This window comes from Asterias amurensis, chromosome 14, assembly GCF_032118995.1.
Source record: "Asterias amurensis chromosome 14, ASM3211899v1".
NCBI classification, from domain to species: domain Eukaryota; kingdom Metazoa; phylum Echinodermata; class Asteroidea; order Forcipulatida; family Asteriidae; genus Asterias; species Asterias amurensis.
Genome location: NC_092661.1, coordinates 10,563,568 through 10,583,076, shown reverse-complemented (window position 1 = coordinate 10,583,076; position 19,509 = coordinate 10,563,568). Strand labels below are relative to the sequence as shown.

The 19,509-nt window shown below is 41.1% G+C and overlaps 1 protein-coding gene across 2 annotated transcripts in view; it reads left to right on the top strand.

The window, feature by feature from the left end:
* Positions 1–19,509, top strand: part of LOC139946984 (beta-chimaerin-like) — a 77,134-nt gene that overhangs the window by 50,203 nt on the left and 7,422 nt on the right. For both annotated transcript variants that reach the window (XM_071944787.1, XM_071944786.1), the window contains 6 exons: positions 5,271–5,387; positions 8,974–9,244; positions 13,201–13,275; positions 14,188–14,272; positions 16,904–17,077; positions 17,658–17,735. In XM_071944787.1, the coding sequence (XP_071800888.1) occupies positions 5,271–5,387; positions 8,974–9,244; positions 13,201–13,275; positions 14,188–14,272; positions 16,904–17,077; positions 17,658–17,735 (800 nt within the window). The remainder of the gene's footprint in view (positions 1–5,270; positions 5,388–8,973; positions 9,245–13,200; positions 13,276–14,187; positions 14,273–16,903; positions 17,078–17,657; positions 17,736–19,509) is intronic.

The following is a 19,509-nucleotide window of genomic DNA, read 5'->3' as shown; positions in this document are numbered from 1 at the left end:
GGGATTTTAGGCATTATATGGTGGTGAGGCATCAATATGTTTGGTTTGTGGTAACACCATATTACCGCAACTGGAGCATTCAGAGTACACTCAATTGGAGCATACTGATTGAAACGTTGAGTCGTCATCCACCGTTTTTTTTTTCCAGTACCAACACTTGTGCACCTCTCCTGTTTATAAGGCTGCATAGAATGCAAAAAGTTACTAAGCGCAAAGTGCAGAGCCCAAATTAATTCATGAACCTTTCTTCTGGAGACGGTCAGAGCATACTGATCGAAACGATGAGTTGTGAACCACCGGTTCTTTTCAGTACCAACACTTGTGCACCTCTTCATAGGGCTACATATAGAGCGCAAAAGCACAAAGCAAGTTTGCTGATGACAATAATCAATTAGTAGGAATTAGTCGAAAAATAATTAGCTTCCTCCTGAAGACAATCAGAGCATACTGATCGAAACATTGAATTGTCAGAACCAACACTACTGAAAAAAGATTTTACACATGGTGCCACCGCAAACCTCACCTGTTCATAGGGCTGCTTAGAGTGAAAAAGTAGCTAAGCACATAGCAATTTTAACTGGCCCACGGGGGAGTCTGCAGTTTAAAAAATAAATAAAGTCGCTACCAACTTCTGTTTTATGAGGGTTAGTACCTTTGATCTTTGGCTAGTTTAACATCTCCTTGTTTATACATGCTACAGATGAACTTTCTTCTTAATAATTTTGTAGATCATGTTAAATTTGCACCGGGGATAAAGAATATTAGTTTTGATTTTACCCATTCATTGATGTCTGTTAGCACTGTATACTCAGAAAGTACTGAGTATACAGTGCAAACAGACATACTCAGAAAGTATACATTGCTTACAGTAGTAACACACACACTCAGGAAGTACCGAGTATACAATGCCAGAAACATTAATATACTTAATAATTTCTATGATATCTTGGACAGGGGACTTATAAAAATTCCCTTACTTGAAGCGCTGTAAAATGTACACAGTGCTAGCACATATCGATGTAAGAGTAAAACCAGAGTTAATACTAATAATAATAACGCCGAGACTGTGTTGTCCTTCAAAAAGGGTCTCAAGACGCACCTGTTCTCAAACTCGAAGCTGGTTTCCCCATTACTTTTGTCTCTCTCCCTGTTAAGCGCCTTGCATCCTTTGGTAATTTGGCGCTATATAAATCCAGTTATTATTATTATTATTATTTATCAAGACTAAATAATTGGTATGATACTTTGGACAGGATCTTATAAAACTGCATATCATGAGGCATTGTACACAAATGAGTAACAAAAGATCAAGTGTGGGGGGGGGTGGATGGGGGTCAGGGGAAGTGTTACAAATGGCATCAAAATTGCAGCAGGAAACCGACAGTAAGCAACGGTAGGAAAAAGCCAATGTGCCAAGTACCGGGCTCGTTATGTTTGGCTGGCGGCTTAGTCGACACCACACGTGGGACCGGTGAACGGGGCTCCTGGTCCCTCGTCTAACAGTTCAGGACATGACAGATGCCAATCAGACGGGTTACCAGCTAATCAAAATGGATGTATTGTTCCAGTCCAGGGAACCTGTCGGCAGGTGAACGACCTCCCTACCTCCCCCTCTCTGCTGACCGAAATCTCTCAAAAATCAGGAAGGGATATTTGATTCGATCAATCAAAAGTGAGCCATTGTGTTGTTTTGTTTTGGTCTTTCATCTTAATTGGAAGAAATTAGTCTTGATCAAGGTATATCCATGAAGTGAAAATTGACACGGTGAATCAGAGTTTCAGAAACTTTTGAGTGTTTGCTGATTGAGTTTGAGTTTAATTGAAATGAAATAACAATCGGTTCACACCTTTTGCATTCGGGGGTTGTCATAGCCTTGATTCAAGGCGCCTTGACCAACTCAATCAACAGAAGGGGTTTTTACTCGTTGCTGATGATGTACGTTGTTGTGAGTTGGTAAAAGCAGCAGGGATAAAGTTCGCCCATGACGTCTGCTCTTTTGGAGTGATGCCTATGATTTGCCCTTTAATTTGCAATGTAACTAAAGAAACAAATCGGTTGGCATACATGTAGTACTAGTTGGTAAAGTACTAGGAGTACTGCAAGGTTTTGGGAGTGTTGCCTATGATTTGGCCTATATTTGAAAAACTTAACACACGCGTCTGTACACAGTAGACATAGTACACTTATAGCACTATACAGTTGGTAAAGTACTACTTGTAAGTTTGTTGGAGTGGTGCCTGTTACTGGCCTATGATTAGCGGTGTAACTTTAAAAAAAAAGGATCTTTACACAGCAGAGTTGGTAAGTATTACTATATAGTTGTTAAAGTACTACTTTTTAAGATAAGGTCTCAAGTTAAGTCTCAAACTTGAAGTTAAGTCTAACGTTATTACTATTAGTTTTGGGGTTGAACAAAGAATTGACTAGAGTGGGATTAGAACCAAAGACCTCGAGATTAACGTGCTGGCGCTCTACCAACTGAGCTATCTAGCCCTATACTGGTGGTGTCTCTATTTTGTCAATATCTTTGTTTGGGGGTTATTACTATTAGGAAGAAGGACGGATTCTTCTTAAGAGAAAACATTCTCATTTTTTTTTTAGTGCAAATGTCAAGTCAAGCCTCAAGCAACCAAAGAAACCATTATTAAAATCTAACTCATTGTACAGGTAGAGTAATTCATTCCAACTGTTTCGCGCCCTGAACTAAATAGTGTACTAAACAATTGTTTCCCCGAAGTAATTGCCGACAATTAGTCAAGTTTCAACTCAAGACTATTGGAGGCAAGCGTACCGACGTCGTCGTCGTCAATTTGGTCAATTTCAAGTCATGTCCTTAGGTGCCACAGTGATGGCTGGACACTTTGTATCGCTTGAAGTAGCCGGCTCTGGTAATGGCAAATTCTCTAAGCCCAGTCCAAAAGTCTCAAACATTGTTAAGTTGTCGCCAAATGTATATAATATCTCATCGAATTTATTGACTATTTCCATTCAGTTCTGCCGAGTCACCTAAGAGGCAAAGCCGGAACCTCCCCCTCCCCCCCCCCCACTCCAGTTTTCTACAAAAGTACAGAGTACATGTGTATGTATGTTTGGTTTGGTTTGGTGACTTAACACTTCAAATTGGGTCATGCTGATTCTACGTCGTGTAGACGAGTAGAGAGACATAGATATTTTGGGATTAGTACTGGGTTTCCTGGGTGGGGCAGGGAGGCACTTATCCCCCAGTCACGATTATCTGCTCTGATTGCCGTGATGTCTTCCTCTCTCTTTGGTGCGCTTTCTTTTCACCAGTCGTTACCCTCTGCAGTTCATTAAGGAATGTCGTTTGGATTGCGAGGGGGAAAAACCGGAACTTGTTTGGAGGGGGGAAACTTCACTTATGCAACTCGTTCAGTGGGGATCCCAAAAGTGTGCGATTTTTGTTTGTGAAACAAAATTTGAAAAGCTGTTAATCACATGCAGCGGTCTGGGAACTTTAAGAATCTTGTTCATTGTAAAGTACATGCACAATTAGTTGATGTACATGTACCCCTAATTATTATTATTGGTTAATTCACACCATATTGCAGCCTGAATGCCGAATTGCTCAGCGGTTACAGTAGGTAAAAAAACATCAATACACAGATGAAAATGAAGAAAGTACAAAATCTATAAAAACTTCAAAGCGCAAAAAAAAAAACCACGAGCCATGAAAACTTTTAAAACAAAGCAGGGTATAAAACAAGCACAAGCACCAATAAACAAACACTTTTGTTAGCTGGGAGCCATGGGGGACCAATGTCACTAAATGGTGCACCTAGTATTAAAATAAACAATAACACAAGTGCATATTAGTATAAACAATAAGAACAGATCTTATGTAGTGACAGTCCACCTAAAAAGGTGCCCAAGTTGGCAGGTGCTTATTACAAACCTTAAAAATAAAAAGTTAAAAACACATATTTATTAACAAAACTACACAGAAAGAAAATAAATGTTACTTAAAAAGCACACACTTCCACTCTATATTGAGTCATAACATCCATTCAGAAAATGAAGTATTTGGACATCTGTGGCTGATTCAATATGACTAACCACCAAGGTGCCCCCATAAATACATGTATTCGGAGTCAATTCACTATCCTTATCTTGGAAGTGTTTCACTTTCGACCGAGAGTACATGCGTCTCTCTGCCCCATGATGGATCGCGGTCGGAACCCTCGGCGACCAGAGTCCTACCTCCGGCCGATATCTCAACATGAATAAAACATCCTCAGGAAGTCTCTGAAATTTTCTTATGGCACCCTAACTTGGGGAGGGAAGTTGGTGCTCCATTTTTACGGTGATTAAAGACTACTATGCATCAGAGTTTAATAGGTATCAGGAAGTATCCGCGCTAGGGAAGCGCACTACACAAGTTTCGTCACTTGGGTATATTTTGGGGGTGCTGTTCATGTACATGTACAATGTGTGATGTAATGATATTGAGAAAAATACAGATCTCTATTGCTGTAGCGACTTGTTCTGAAGGTAGAGCTCTGCACAGGTGTCCCTAGAGGCTCTCAAATAATTTGTCCTGAGCCTCTATGCAAGGTTTTAGCCAGGATTTGGTAAAAGGGTGTCCAAATTTGCTGGAAATTTAAAAAGTGTGAGTCAAAATTGTCCATTTACAATACATTTACATGTAAATGACAGATGAAACAGGGTGTCCAGAAGACACTCAGACACCCCTCTGGTTAACACTATATGCCTCTATGAAAAATTGTCTTTTGAGAAGGGGAGTGTCTATATAACCAATAGAGGGCCCAAATTCTCTTGCTTACTTCGGAATTATGCGCTTACAGCCGAGGGCGACTGGTTCAACAAAATTATTCATGTTTATATGGGGCCATCATTGCTAAAGTGCAATCTGGTGGAAATCTGGGTAGTATAGTATATTTTGTTCAGAGTGCTGGGGTCGATTTCACAAAGAGTTAGGACTAGTCTTATCTCGAGTTAGGACCAGTTATTCGTCCTACACGTAACTTGGGACTATCCATGCAATTTGTATATCTCCTAGGACTAGTCCTAAGTTAGGACCGGTCCTAACTCTTTGTGAAATCGACCCCTGGTGATATTTTTTAGTTCTTGGCAGGCCCGCCCAGGAGCATCGCCCACCATGGCTACAGCACTGGTCACAGCCACTCAGACAGGTCTACCAGCACTTTCACTGGTCTACATTTCTAAAAATCATGAAGAAATTTGCTCTAATTTTGCTTGTGTTTTTGTCTTTTTCATTGTGTTTGTTCAGATACCATGGGCCTATATCTCGAGAGGATGCGGACAACCTCTTGACCAGGGGAGGAGATGGCAGCTACCTGGTGAGGGAGAGTGTAAGAGCCCCCGGCAGTTACACGCTAGGACTAAGGTGAGGAAGGAGAACATACTGGGGTTTTTTGGCAGGCAGATGCACGCAAATTTCATTAAAAAAAGAAAAGAAGTAATAAAACAAATAATAAATAAATAAATCAAGATAAAACCATTTAGAATGCTCCAGATTACTTTTAAAACCAAGTAGAAAACATTTCTACAGACCTCGTTTCAATACAGCGCCCTTTGGCCAAACCTCAGAAAGTTGGGTCCAAAATGCCACATTTTCGAAAAAACCTGGTGAGAACCCTAACAGGTTAATTTTGCTTTCGTCTTTGGGAGACTTACTTCTTACTTCGTTTCACACTAAGTCCGTTCCCATTTACTTTTTTAACAGTGAACACAAGTGCTTTTTGTTTCCCTTTTCTCACATGTCACAAAATTGAGAACTCTCTCAGCCATTTTTATCTGACATTTTGGTACAGTGGAGTCAGTCCTGTCCACACACTCTGGCCATCTTGGTCATCTCTTGCACTTCGTTAACATCTTCTAAAATTAGGAATAACGGTTATTGAAACATCCCCAGGAAAAATGGGAAGCAAGAGTATTGGTATGACCCCCAAACTGCCAGAAAGTATCCCTGTTCTTTGGCTCGGCGAAAGATGATACTCGCCAGTGGGTAACTCCTCTCCTTGAGCACCCCCCCCCGGCATGATAGAACTGACGCCATCAAAGACCCTGGTAGTTTCTTTGACGCATGTTGCAACAAACCGCTCACCATTTACAGAACGATGATGAAAAGTTCTCTCCCCAGTTGGGATGATCTCTAGCGAGGTGCAACCTCAACTCTGTCACCAAGGGCAGTGTTTTTAATTGATACTTCAGCGTAATGCAGGAAGTTTTTTGCTAGTCGCACGAGTGACCTTCCAATTGCATCACAGGGAGGAGAGAGAAAGGGGGGGGGGCTGGAGAGAAGGGGGGGGGCTGGAGAGAAGCACATTGTGGGATAATAAATCTTTAGAATAATGAGAGACCTCCTTGGGGTGTTGCTGCAAGTACATTTCTAGCAGGTAATGAGTGGGGATCTCGTAACGACCCGCATCCTGTGTTGGGAGATGAGATGAAGTCTTGAAGACGCTTGATAACGCCTGACAGTTGGCAGTTACTGTCGGGAGGAGGGGTTGGAAGGAGGGGGGGGGATGGTTGGCAGGGTGGTAGGCAGGATGTTACTGTGTTTCACAAAGGCTTATCTTGTCAGTCATGAAGGGAAGTGGTTATGATATTGGTTTGCAAGGATAAATGAAGAGGAGAGGGGGGGGGTGTCTCCGTCGGAGTTTGCACGTGGCATGATGTTGCTCTTTGGGGTTGGAGGGGGACCCTATTTGACGCACCGAGATGACACAAAAGGGAATTGGGGGAAACAGTCTGAAGAGACAATTTTTGTTGTGGGGAAGATAAACAGGGAGGAACAAGTTTGGGGGTATGGTGATAGGATCAAGGTGCTCTGTCATGTGAAAAGGGCTTGATGCCGTGTGGTGACTGTCAGTGTCACAGGTTAGCGAGCAGGCTGGTTAGTACTCGGTGGTAATAGGCATTTATTACGAACTTTTAATAGTATTGCTATTTATTCCGCACAAAACAAAAACAATACAGAATACAGAAAGAACAGTATCGACCCTATTCACCTGACGTCATCATCAGAATAATCTTGGATGTGCCATTTTGGTGGGCAATGTCACCGTGCGTTATTCAGCGAAGTGCGCATATTTGGCGACGCAGCGTTTACACCTAAACCAAATGCCATTTGAAACCAAATGCCAACAAAAATGGTGAGCCTAGCACAGTCGCCGCGTCTGCCGTGCGTGCAAGGGGTCTGTAAACAAGACAATTGACATGAAGCCAATGGCAAATGCCTGGAATTTAAAAAGTGTTAACCAGTGTTGTAGCCACGGTGGGCGGTGCTGGGGGGGGGGGGGCCAGCCCAGAACTAACAAATTTCGACGAGTAATCTTAGTAAAAAAACACTGTGCTGTCCAACACTGATTTCCCCTAAACTGCACTTGATCTGCTCGCCTTTGGTAGACTATGGATCTAGAACCCACCACTAAAAAAGGTCTAGCTACATATTTTCTGCCCAAGTCCAAACTTTTTTTTTTTTTTTTCCAGTATTTTTTTCCCAAGTCCAATTCTGTGCACAAAAATCCCATAGGGAGGCTTGTTGAGTTAGCTTCGGAGCGCAGCCGCCTACATGTCATTTTCGCTATCAAGAAAGATGGAAGCCGCCCTAAAACTTTGAACTGTCACTTGAAGCATAGAAATTCAATTCAATTTCAAGAATACATTTGTTTCAATAGTCTCATAAAAGAATAACAACAGTTACATGTATAGTGGAGTAAAGCAAAACATTTATTTAAGTAAGAGTAAACATGAATAAATAAATAGAGTACGGTGCTGACAGAGGACCTTGAAGCCTCCAACTCCGATGCCACTGGCTATATCAAAAAAAGAAAAATGAATTACATATCAAAAACTGACAAGGTTACGAAATACAATCCCCCAATAAACAAATTATTTTTTAATGTTGTAGTTTGTACTTAACAAACTCAAGCACTTTTTTACTCATCGTTGAAACAGCAGTTGTTACCTAATCAATGTTTGCCCAAACATGTTTTTGTTGTCCAGCGAACAAAAGCTAAACACTGCAATTAAGTTATCGTTAGTGGTCCCAAACCACAGGAAGTGGTCAAGCGCTCGGTATAGGCATCATGCCACCGTACGGAAAGAAGAACCAAACATCACCCTCCATGTACTGTAATAGGCCGTGATGTAGGCGTTCATTTCCAGGGACCCAGCACAAAGGCAATCTGACGTGTCATCCTGTGTTTATAGCACCCGTAAACCCTCTTTAAGTACTCTGGATTGACGCTAAAGTACTTGTTCATATTCTTTTTGAACGATTAATATCGTAAGGAGTCAGGGTGGGATCTTGTGTCTGAGTCCAGCAAGGCCGGCAGGAAGTCTAGTGTAGGCTCGGAGAGGGATTTGTAAAATAATCCTGAGTCTTTGTGTTTTGGGTTTGAATTTCCTGCTGCTCAAAATGCTGTCATACAAAATCATAAATTTGTATATGATTTTTTTTCCTTTTAAGGCAAGATGAGCGTTCATAAAAGTACGTAGGCCTGATACTTCATGGGGGCAATGGAGGCAATTGCCTCAATGCCCGTCGCCATTGCCTGGGTGCCCCTTGAAATGTTGCAAGTACACATTCTTATTGCCATCATTGGGGTATCCTTTCTACAGATACTAGGGAACAACTAGCCTTCCCATACAAGAACAATATTTATAAGCCTTCATACATTCTACAAATACTTGCAGAATTTTGGAAGAGCACCGGCACAATTATACGTAGGTCGTTGGTTCAATAATCCCACTCTAGTCAATTTTTCTTTGTTCAACCAATTATTAAAAATTTACCCAGTCAGTTTCCATTGTGGTCTATTATTTAAAAAAAAAAAGTTAACAAATATTCCCCTTCATAATCTAGGCTGAAAAACACTACATGCAGTTTCCGTCTGTACTACGGAGGTCATTGGCTCATAGACAAAAATGGTAACTCAGTTTAATTTTGTTTTTTTCAAATCCAGGCTGAATAACATGACACGCAATTTCCGTCTGTACTACGATGGCAAGCACTACGTTGCCGACAAGCGCTTCGATGCGCTCCACGATCTCGTGGAAGACGGCCTCATCACGCTCTACGTTGAGGCCAAGGCGGCTGACTACATCAAGTCCATGGAGTCTGAACCCATCTACGAGAAACACTCCAAGTACGCAACGATACGAGACAAGAGGCTCAGCAACGGCACCGTGGTTCCGCTTAATGTCGGAGGACGGAAGGGATCCCAACAGGATCAGGTGAGGGCACTCTTGGTGTTAATTTCTCTCCCGGGGCCGATTTTAAAAAGCAATAAAATTCATGGGTAGACAAATTGTCGGTATTCCCAGAGTGATTTGTATTATACTTACCAGAATTACATTACCAGCTAAACTACCATGACACGTGTACAATTCGTGACTGGTATCCTGCTCAATTCTGCCTGCTTAAGCAGCACATTGGGCCCGGTTTTGTTAAATAGTAAGTATGCAGTATGCACACAGACATGTGATCGTCACACATGAGCATGCTTTTCTCCAAAGTTTGTGTACCATTTATTTGTCACAAACAGACCTGACTCTAGTTTCATGGTTCAAAAGCGACTGTTTATGTCAAAAGTTTGAGCCTTTGCAAAGTATACACATGTACACCATTTTGTTTCAATGGATGTAAGTCAATCAAACGATTGTTCCAAAACCAAGCGTTTTGCTCTTAGGTGATGAGGGAACAGGAAGACGATTGTTAGTCATGTTAGTAAACATCCTGAGCCAGGTGAGCTTTGGTGACTGTCCTTAAGGTGTTCAATGAATTGACATCTATAGCCCCTCTTCACACCTACTCTACTCCCCTGAGACAACCCCAGGGAATAACAGCCTGGCCCTTTCACACTTGGATCACTCAACCCCTGATCTACCCCTGGCAAATGGGCATACCCCTGGGAACAGCCAGCCACCTATGCTCCGGAGTAGGGGTGAGCGGTTTAACCATTGGGTATTCTTGAAATGTGCAGCCGAAACCCCATAAGCCTTTTTGAGGTATGGCGGACACAATGCTACAACACTATAAGGTTTGGGTAAAATTTGTGCGTACTGACCTTAAAAATAGAACGTGTGTTATTCAGTGAAGTGCGCCCACAACAGCATGGTGAGTGTGGCATCAGTCCCTGCGTGTGACGCGGATAAGAGATGAAGCAGGCCTGATGCAACGAAGGCGATTGCCTCCATGCCCCCCGGTCATTACCTTGGTGCCCTTGAAATGTTCCAGTAAAAATGTACAATATCCTCATAGGGTGCCCCTTTACCAAGAAAAAATGCCTTGGTGCCCTTGCCCTTTCAAAGACGAAGCATACAGGTCTGGATACTGTGTGAAAGGGGCTTCTGAAAGATCAATGTATTGGTTCAATGCTGGGTTTCAATGTACTCAAATTTATTAAAGAGACACTCTGCAGTTTCTGGCTATTGATAAAAAAATAGTTTCAGGCCAGTGATTTGGTGGCCATGGTGTTTTTTCACTGAAATGTGACACCCTGGCATTTGAAAGCAGCTCTTACTTGGCAGAAGTCAACACCCAACCCCCATTTTTCAATTCCGTTTCCATAACAAACCACAATCCTACAAACTACAAAAAAAGTCTCCCCATCCTAGGTTTTGGAGCAAAGTGTTTTTGGAGTAGAGTGAATGAAGAGTTGGCAGAGGCCGACACCCAACCCCCATTTTTCAATTCCGTTTTCCCCTCTTAACAAACCACAACCCTTCCAAACTACAAAAAAAGTCTCCCCATGCTAGGTTTTGGAGCAGAGTGTTTTTGGAGTAGAGTTAATGAAGAGTTGGCAGAGGCCAACACCCAACCCCCATTTTCCAATTCCGTTTCCCCCTCTATTAACAAACCACAACCCTTCCAAACTACAAAAAAGTCTCCCCTCTGTAGGTTTTGGAGCAGAGTTGATGAAGAGTTGGCACAGACCAACACCCAACCCCCATTTTTCAATTCCGTTTACCCCTCTTAACAAACCACAACCCTTCCAAACTACAAAAAGTCTCCCCTCTGTAGGTTTTGGAGCAGAGTTGATGAAGAGTTGGCAAAGACCAACACCCAACCCCCATTTTTCGATACCGTTTCCCCCTCTTAACAAACCACAACCTTTCCAAACTTAAAAACTTTTTTGGGGGGAGCAGCATGGTCGATCGAAGCGCCGAAAATAAACTCAGGAAGTTCGAAGTGTGCACTAAGTCTGACGTCGTTCACAGGTTTTAAAAACTGGATGACACATACACCGCACGCAACATCCCAGGTGTCTGAGCCCATCAATACAAATAATTCCACCTGTTATATTTAGACAAGGGGGGGAAACAGATAAAACAAGGACAGGGGGCTTAGTACAGCTGATCCACAGTTTTGCTCACAGCCGACTTGGCAGCTGTCTGTTGGAGACTTGAGCAGCCCCCGCTCCCGACCACGATTCGATGCCTTAACTGCAACTGGCATGACGCCGGCCTTTCTAGTTCTTAATCCGAACAACTACTGTATATGTACAATAGCTTGAGACCTTCTCCTTTTGTATTCGTCGGGCGAGAAGTTTTTTTTTAAATGGTTGGAGGTGGGGATTAGATGATGATGCGTTCGACATGAAGGGGACATGACTTGGGTCTAATTGAGGTGGGTGTTAAAGGGGTAGGGGCAGCCAGGGGACTAGAGATAAGGAGTGTCAGTGAGTGTGGTGGGCTCCCAGGGGTTTATGGGATACATTGAGGTCTATTACTATTCTTTATTAAGGCCGTGTCCGAAACGGCGACTCTGGCTACAGCTACAGCTAGATCAGCGCGTCTGCCAATGTTGAAGCATAGGCAGACGCACGTACTCTAGCCGTATCTGATACTTTGTGCTCTTTAAAGGCAGTGGACACTATTGGTAATTACTCAAAATAATTATTAGCATAAAACCTTATTTGGTAACGAGTGATGGGGAGCTGTTGATAGTGAAAAACACTGTGAGAAATGGTTCCCTCTGAAGTAACGTAGTTTTCGAGAAAGAAGTAATTTTCTACGAATTTGATTTCGAGACCCCAGATTTAGAATTTGAGGTCTCGAAATCAAGCATCTGAAAGCACACAACTTTCATTATTATCTTGCAACTTCGATGACCGATTGAGCTCAAATTTTCACAGGTTTGTTATGAGATATGTTGAGATACACCAAGTGAAAAGACTGGTCTTTGACAATAACCAATAGTGTCCAGTGTCTTTAAATATCTTGTTCATTAAAACAAAAAATGCAAATCACGCACACTCTTTGATTTTTGTCAAACAATGCTGATTGGTTTTCAAACAATTAAGCGTTGACAATTGAAGCCATACTGTGTGTTAGCTATATAATCCTCAGCTCTTGTCGTTGTCATTCTTGTGTCCTTTAAATATCTTGCTCATGAAAAATTGCAAACTCACTCCAACTCTTTAATTTGTGTCACAAACGCTGAGGCAACACACATAAGTTGTGTTAATAATAAACACCAATGGACAGATTTTAAATAAAACTCTGTCTGTTTAATCTCACTGCAATCCCATGTCCTTTCGTTCTTTCGCATCTTTGTGATCTCTAAATAAACATTTAGGGAGTCTTTCAGAGAAGTCTTAATTGCTAAATTCTAGCGGTTTCCTTTCAGCTGTTTCAATGGACGTATAATTATGAATGGACATCACCCACGTTGAGTTCTTGGACAGAAGTCTCTAACATTAACTGACACTTGACAGAAAAGTGTTATCTTTCAAGTCGACATGTCAGGGTTGATTGTGTGGGTGCCTACCTGTTAGTAGATTTCATGATAATACATTTGTTCATTTAGATTTTATTTTAGTTTTGTTTTGCCCTTACACCTGTACACCGATGTGTGTAATACCACTGTATACAGTACTTTCTCGATGCAAATTTAACGTGTATGAAATCGTTGCGGTACCCGCTGCCAAAGTATAGGATTCGAACTGCCTCTCGCTACCAGGCAATCTCGGTGGTCTAATTGGTAAGACACTGCTCAAGAATTGCTAAGGTTGTGGGTTTCGATCCCACTCGAGTAAAATGCCTGTGAATTATTTCACAGATCTCTGGAAAGTACTTAGTATACAGTGCTAACACATATCGGTGTATATGGGTAAAAACCAAAGTTAATATTCTTTATCACCGAAGCAAGTTTAACATGGATTTTATTCCTTTTTATTTTTCATCAGGTTGACTCAAGGACTGGTGGATCTTGCATCGACAATGCGACGTCAGCATCTTATGAGAAAGCTCATAATTTCAAGGTACTTTAAACTTTTACATGTATATGTTTTGTTAAATACATGTAGTATTACATTTCCATAACAAGGTAATTTTCATCGTCATAAACTATGTTAAACTAAGAAAATGGGCGATGCAAAACCCCCTCCACTTAAAGACGGTGGACACTATTGGTAACTGTCAAAGACCAGTCTTCTCACTTGATGTATCTCAACATATGCATACAATAACGAACTTGTGAAATTTGAGCTCAATTGGTCGTCGAAGTTGCGAGATACATGTACATGTAGTAATGAAAGAAAATCACCCTGGTCACACGAAGTTGTGTGCTTTCAGACGCTTGATTTCGAGACCTCAAATTCTAGATCTGAGGTCTCAAAATCAAATTCGTGGAAAATTAGCTGTTTCTCACAATGTTTTATACTCTCAACCTCTCCCCATTACTCGTAACCCAGTAAGGTTAGTGTCCACTGCCTTCAAGGTTAAGTTTGAATACGCGCAAGACTTTGCGAGCCTTGCACAGTCTATATTGTTATAATTAACCAACTATTCTCTAGTCTCCTACATGTGTATTTGAAATGAACTACATGTATAGGGATGCTTTTCAACACTGAACTACCCAGCTTGACCACTTGCAGAGAGTGTTGACCGGTCCTTTGGTGTTTTAATTGGCATTTTGCCGAAGGGAACCATTGTTAAGCGAGAACGCTGCCTGGGGTGGATTTCACACAGAGTTAAGACTAGTCTTATCTCAAGTTAGGACGAGTTACTCATCCTAACTTAGTACTAGTCTTAAGTTTTGAATATCTCCTAGGACTAGTCCTAAGTTGAGACTAGTCATAACTTTTAGTGAAATCGACCCCTGGACGGTCTTGTGGATCGTTCAAGATATGATAGTTACACTGTGTTTTTTGTCTTGTTGCCATTTTGGACAGGTACACAACTTCCAGGGGTTTATTTGGTGTGAGTATTGCGGTAACTTCATGTGGGGGCTCATTGCCCAAGGAGTCAGATGTACAGGTAAGGGAGGGAGTATGACTGATAATTATTAGCCCTGGGATTTTCATTCACGTAGAACCGAACATTTGTTGTGAGACCACTTTGATCGATGCGCGTACGCCCCCCCCCTTTTTTTTTAGATGTCGTGAACATCGACCAATGCAAACACAAAGAAACGGACTATGTGCTTGTCACGTGTATTTTGCCATACAAGCGTGTCACGTTGTGCGATAAGCCAATTCCACAGAAGACACACGGGGGCGGTTTGCCCTAAACTTTTTTAGTGGCCGGCCAGTAGGACCAGGTAACATGTCATTTTACTGGTCTGTCAGCTTTGTCAACATTAAACAAGTTAAACAACAACAACTACATATTATTATTCTCATTATAACATAAACAAGACCTTTTTTTCCCGGTGGCTGAAAAGTTGGACATCACCAAAGAGTCCAGAAAAAAGTCAGATGTTAAAATAGTCAGATTTTTGTTCATAGATAATTCCCCTTTCATAAACAAGTTTTTCCTTCAAGACGGCCTTAAGGGCTATTGAGTACCAGTTAATAGGTTCAGTGCCAAAGAGAAGTTCCTAATTATAACCCACTATTCACACAAAATTGTAATCGGGAAAAAGTTAATTTTTTTTAATTCAAGGGGAAATCTTGTTAATGTAACAACTCAATACATTTGATCTGTTTATTAATAAAGACATTTTTTTCAAAGAAGGGTAGTCAGATAATTCTGTTCAGTTTTGCTTGACCCCCCTCCCCCCCCCCCCTCCCCCTCGGTTACCAATTTCATGTATTAAAGCTTAAGGACTACCTTTTGGGAAGAACATTATGGTTCTTAAAGACTGCAATACTGTAGGTTAATAAAGGGGGGGGGCTAGTGGCAATGGTTTAATGAGGGAACTTTTTGCGGAAAGTTGTTAAACAGTGTGTACGAACTGTCTTTAAATGAATATTAATTAATGGTTTTACCCATATACACCGCTCGTGTTAACACTATGTTCTCAGTACTTTCCCTAGTCCTGTGACAAAAATCACAGGCATATTACTTGGGTGGGATTGGAACCCACGATCTTTGCAATTCTAGAGCAGTGTTTGACCGACTACTCTTACCAACTGTCTTACCAACTGTTTTGTGCCCAATCACCATGGGCACAAAATGACTGCGTTAGTCGTATTGTACGAGATGCAAACTCCCTCTAAACCCATTCAGAAGAAAATAATAATAAAAATAATAATCATCTGTTAGTAAAAAATAAATAAAACATCAAAATACTGGATCTGTGAAAGAGCCATGATGATGATAACTTCTGCATAAAGCCCGGTTCATACTTTCTGCGATTCCGAAAGCAAAGCGAATTGACATTACAACCCCCCTTTTGCAGCGATATTCGCAACCTAGTTGAGCAGAGTTAAACTGCTGCGAAGTATTTGTTGCGAACTTGTGACGTCAACATTCGTATCGCATTCGCAGGCAGTATGAACCGGGCTTAACTGTCTGTATGTTATGTCTCAATATAAATGATCTCGTGGGACTCCCCAACTGTCCCCCTCCCCAAATCTATAAATGTGCACATTTCCTCCCCCCCCCCCCACACATATATTTTCTCATGCCATATTTACTCACAAACAATTTCCTGTTGTGATCCAAAATGGCTTATTCATGTCTCCGAAAAGGATTCTGTCAGTTGCTTGACAGGAATTCTCTCCCCACCCCCCTAACCCATGACACTGGGAGTCAACACTTGTTTACTTTTTTCTTTTCTTCAAATGGATATGGAAGTTGTGAATTTCCGTCATAAAGTGTTTCTGTTTTTTTCTTATTTTTTTCACCTTTTTTTTCATGTAGCATTAGTTAGTAGATGTACAACCTATTACATCTGTATCCTGGCCTAACGTTGCTCATCGTGCGTAACCAATTAACTTGTTTTTGGCACCTTTTTTTCTTCAAAGGAAAGAATATATCGGAGTTCGCCAGAAAAAACTGTTTGTAGCACCAAATTTGTTTTGCTTATATCTGTACTAATACTATACCAAATATGGACAACATTTGAGTAGGGACTCTTGCCTAATGGTCAAAAGGAGGTTGTTCATTGACAAATTCAATCCAAAAATGGAAATATAGTCGTCAAGATTATTATTTGTGTTCCACGTGTTGTTGTTGATCAAACTAAATAATTGGGTCTCGATCCTTCCCCCCAAAAATTATAGGCTTACATTGTAAATCATAATATGTAGTTTCTTTGAAATAATACAAATCAGTTCCCTCTTTTGTTAAATTAATTTTTTTATGACTTCTCGCTTGGAACCGGCAATGTTCGAATCTTCTGGGCATTTAAAAAAGGCACAATGTGTTATAACTAATTGTTGTTGTATTGATCTCCCTTCTTCTTTCCTAAAGAGAGGGCGCTCTTTAACTGGGTTGCCATGTTTTTGATTTCACTCTCAAGTTTCATTTTTAAATCCATCGTCATATATTTTTTTACTGGTGTACTTTTCTTAAAACTGTTCACTTAATGTATGTAATTTTCTTAATCTTTTGCAATTTTTACTGTTATGCGCCCCTCGAACAGGCAGGTCCTGGAGAGAGCGCAATATAAAATCAATAAATTATTATTATTATTATTATTCCTCCTTGTGTCTTATACAGATTGTGGTTTGAGCACACACAAGCAGTGTTCAAAAAGAGTGCCCTTAGATTGCACGCCCAGCTGTCGCCTCATCAAGCGTGTGTACGGGGTGGACCTGACCACGCTAGTCAAAGCGCACGGCACAACGCGGCCGGTGGTCGTAGACAAATGCATAGAGGAGCTTGAGTTGAGAGGTTAGTCTTATTCACTGTTTTAAAGGCAGTGGACACTATTGGTAATTGTCAAAGACTAGCCTTCACAGTTGGTGTATCTCAACATATGCATAAAATAACAAACCTGTGCAAGTTTGAGCTCAATCGGTCATCGAACTTACGACACAATAATGAAAGAAAAAAACACCCTTGTGTGCGTTTAAATGGTTGATTTCGAGACCTCAAGTTCTAAATCTGAGGTCTCGAAATCAAATTCGTGGAAAATTACTTCTTTCTCGAAAACTATGGCACTTCAGAGGGAGCCATTTCTCACAATGTTTTATACCATCAACCTCTCCCCATTACTCGTCACCAAGAAAGGTTTTATGCTAATAGTTATTTTGAGTAATTACCATTAGTGTCCACTGCCTTTAAAGGGTCTTAATACCTTTTGTAGATAAATATTTTGGCCATGACATGAATCCCTACTCACTGTGAATGAAGATGTATGTAAAATAACTTGCCTTTCAAGAATATTTCTATCTTTACAGAAACATTTATTTTATGACAAGGGAATGTTAAACTACATAGATTTATAGTCTGGTCTCCTTCTTTTATTTAGGTCTGGGTATAGAGGGACTATACAGGGTGCCAGGCATGCAAGACGACATGGATCTTTGCAGACAACGGTTCGATAAGGGTAAGGCACAGCTTTTCAAATCCCAAGTCTAGAAAATTAGAGAGTTAGAGAAAGTTAGAGAGTCATTCCCAGGTTTAGAAAAGAGAAAATCGTTTCCAAAGTTTTTCTCAGTCTAGAGAATGAGAGAACTATTCCCAAGTTGTTCTCAGTCTCGAAAAAGAGGGACTTATCCCAAAGTTTTTCTCATAGTGTACAAACTCATCCTGAGGGTTTGTTATTTTTTTAAACTGAGCAGCCGGGTTAACGGTCCGAGGCTGAATAAAATAAGCCCCCTGTTCCTCGAACACAAGGAAGGTCAGCTGCATTTCCTTCTGAGGAAGTAGACACATGTAACTTAAGCGCCCTTCTCCTTAATCTTATGCAACTGGGACTTCAGATACATGTAAGTATATCGGGAGTGGCCGAAGGCGAAACAAGTTTTTCTGGGCCAGTGCTACACCCCTCTCTTACCCCCCAGGGGGTAATAATTAAAGCCAGTCACGCAGGGAAGGGCTTTCCTTTCATTAGTCGCTCCTCCGATGATCAGAACTTGAAATTTGACGATAGCAAACAATGGTTTCATTGAATAAAGGGAGGAGGGGATGGGTGGGGGGCTAGAGTCACGAGGCTAGACCTCCAGATGGTGTTGGTTAATGTTTTATGTGTGGGTTCGTGTCTGGAGACCGGACTAACCCAGATACGACTGTCCTGAAAACATCCGCCCTTGGGGTGTTTTTGGAGATCCTGCTTCGGGAATGGGTCGGTTCTAAATGTTGCGTGTTGCGCCCTCTTGAACTTGAATCATCTGCAGAAACTCAGCTCGCTTGTTTGTTTGTTTGTTTGTTTGTTTAGATGATCTTCCCATCAAGGGAACTCAGCAAACTCCCAACAAGGGAATATAAACACCAATTTGACAACAACCAATCTCTCTCATACAAACATTGGTTTAACGTCTATGATTATGAATTGCACAAATCAAGAAATTGTGATTCAGTAACAAGACGACAATATTTATTCTAGTCATTGTGAAATCAGTGGTAAGCTGGGGGATTCGAACCCACAACCTTGTGATTGCAAGTCCTGCAGTCTCGTCACTTGACCACAGCTTGCTCAAATATTGAGAAATTGTTTAGCGAGGTACTATGAACTTAACAGTCGGCTAGCTCAAATGTGGAGACGTTGTTCGCCTTTATACAGTCATTGTTTGTTTTTGTTTGTTTGTTTATTAATTTCCGCTCAAGATAACAACAAGTCATAAAATATTGGCTCTGAAGAAAATAATACATTTTGAGCAGAGAGCCATCTAGAAACCCATAGGGCTTGTACCGATGACCCTATGTAGTTGCCCATGGGAAACTGGGTGTACTCATTGTAACATACAGAGGTACTAAAAACTTTAGAGTCGGGAGGACAGACCTCCAGCTGGTATCAGTTAATGTGTTTGCTGGAGTCTTGTCATGAGACCGGACTAACCCAGATTAGAGTATTTTATATAATGCGCAAGTACATCCTTGCTTGATTGTAGGAGTTTATATGTAGGTCATTTTGCATTCATTATTCAAACTATAACATGGCCTACGTTATAAACCATGCATTTTGGTACTATTCACCGTGCGTTTTTGCCCCATCCTTTCTTTTTTAGTATCGTACGGTAGACTCCATGTACATTGTACATTACACCATGTGTTAATACACAGCAGTAGAAAATGCCTTTGAGGTGGATGCCAGAATTCAATCTTGTACAGTTTGTTTGCTCTTTTAATAGACCTTAAATGCACATGACGTCATTTCAGTA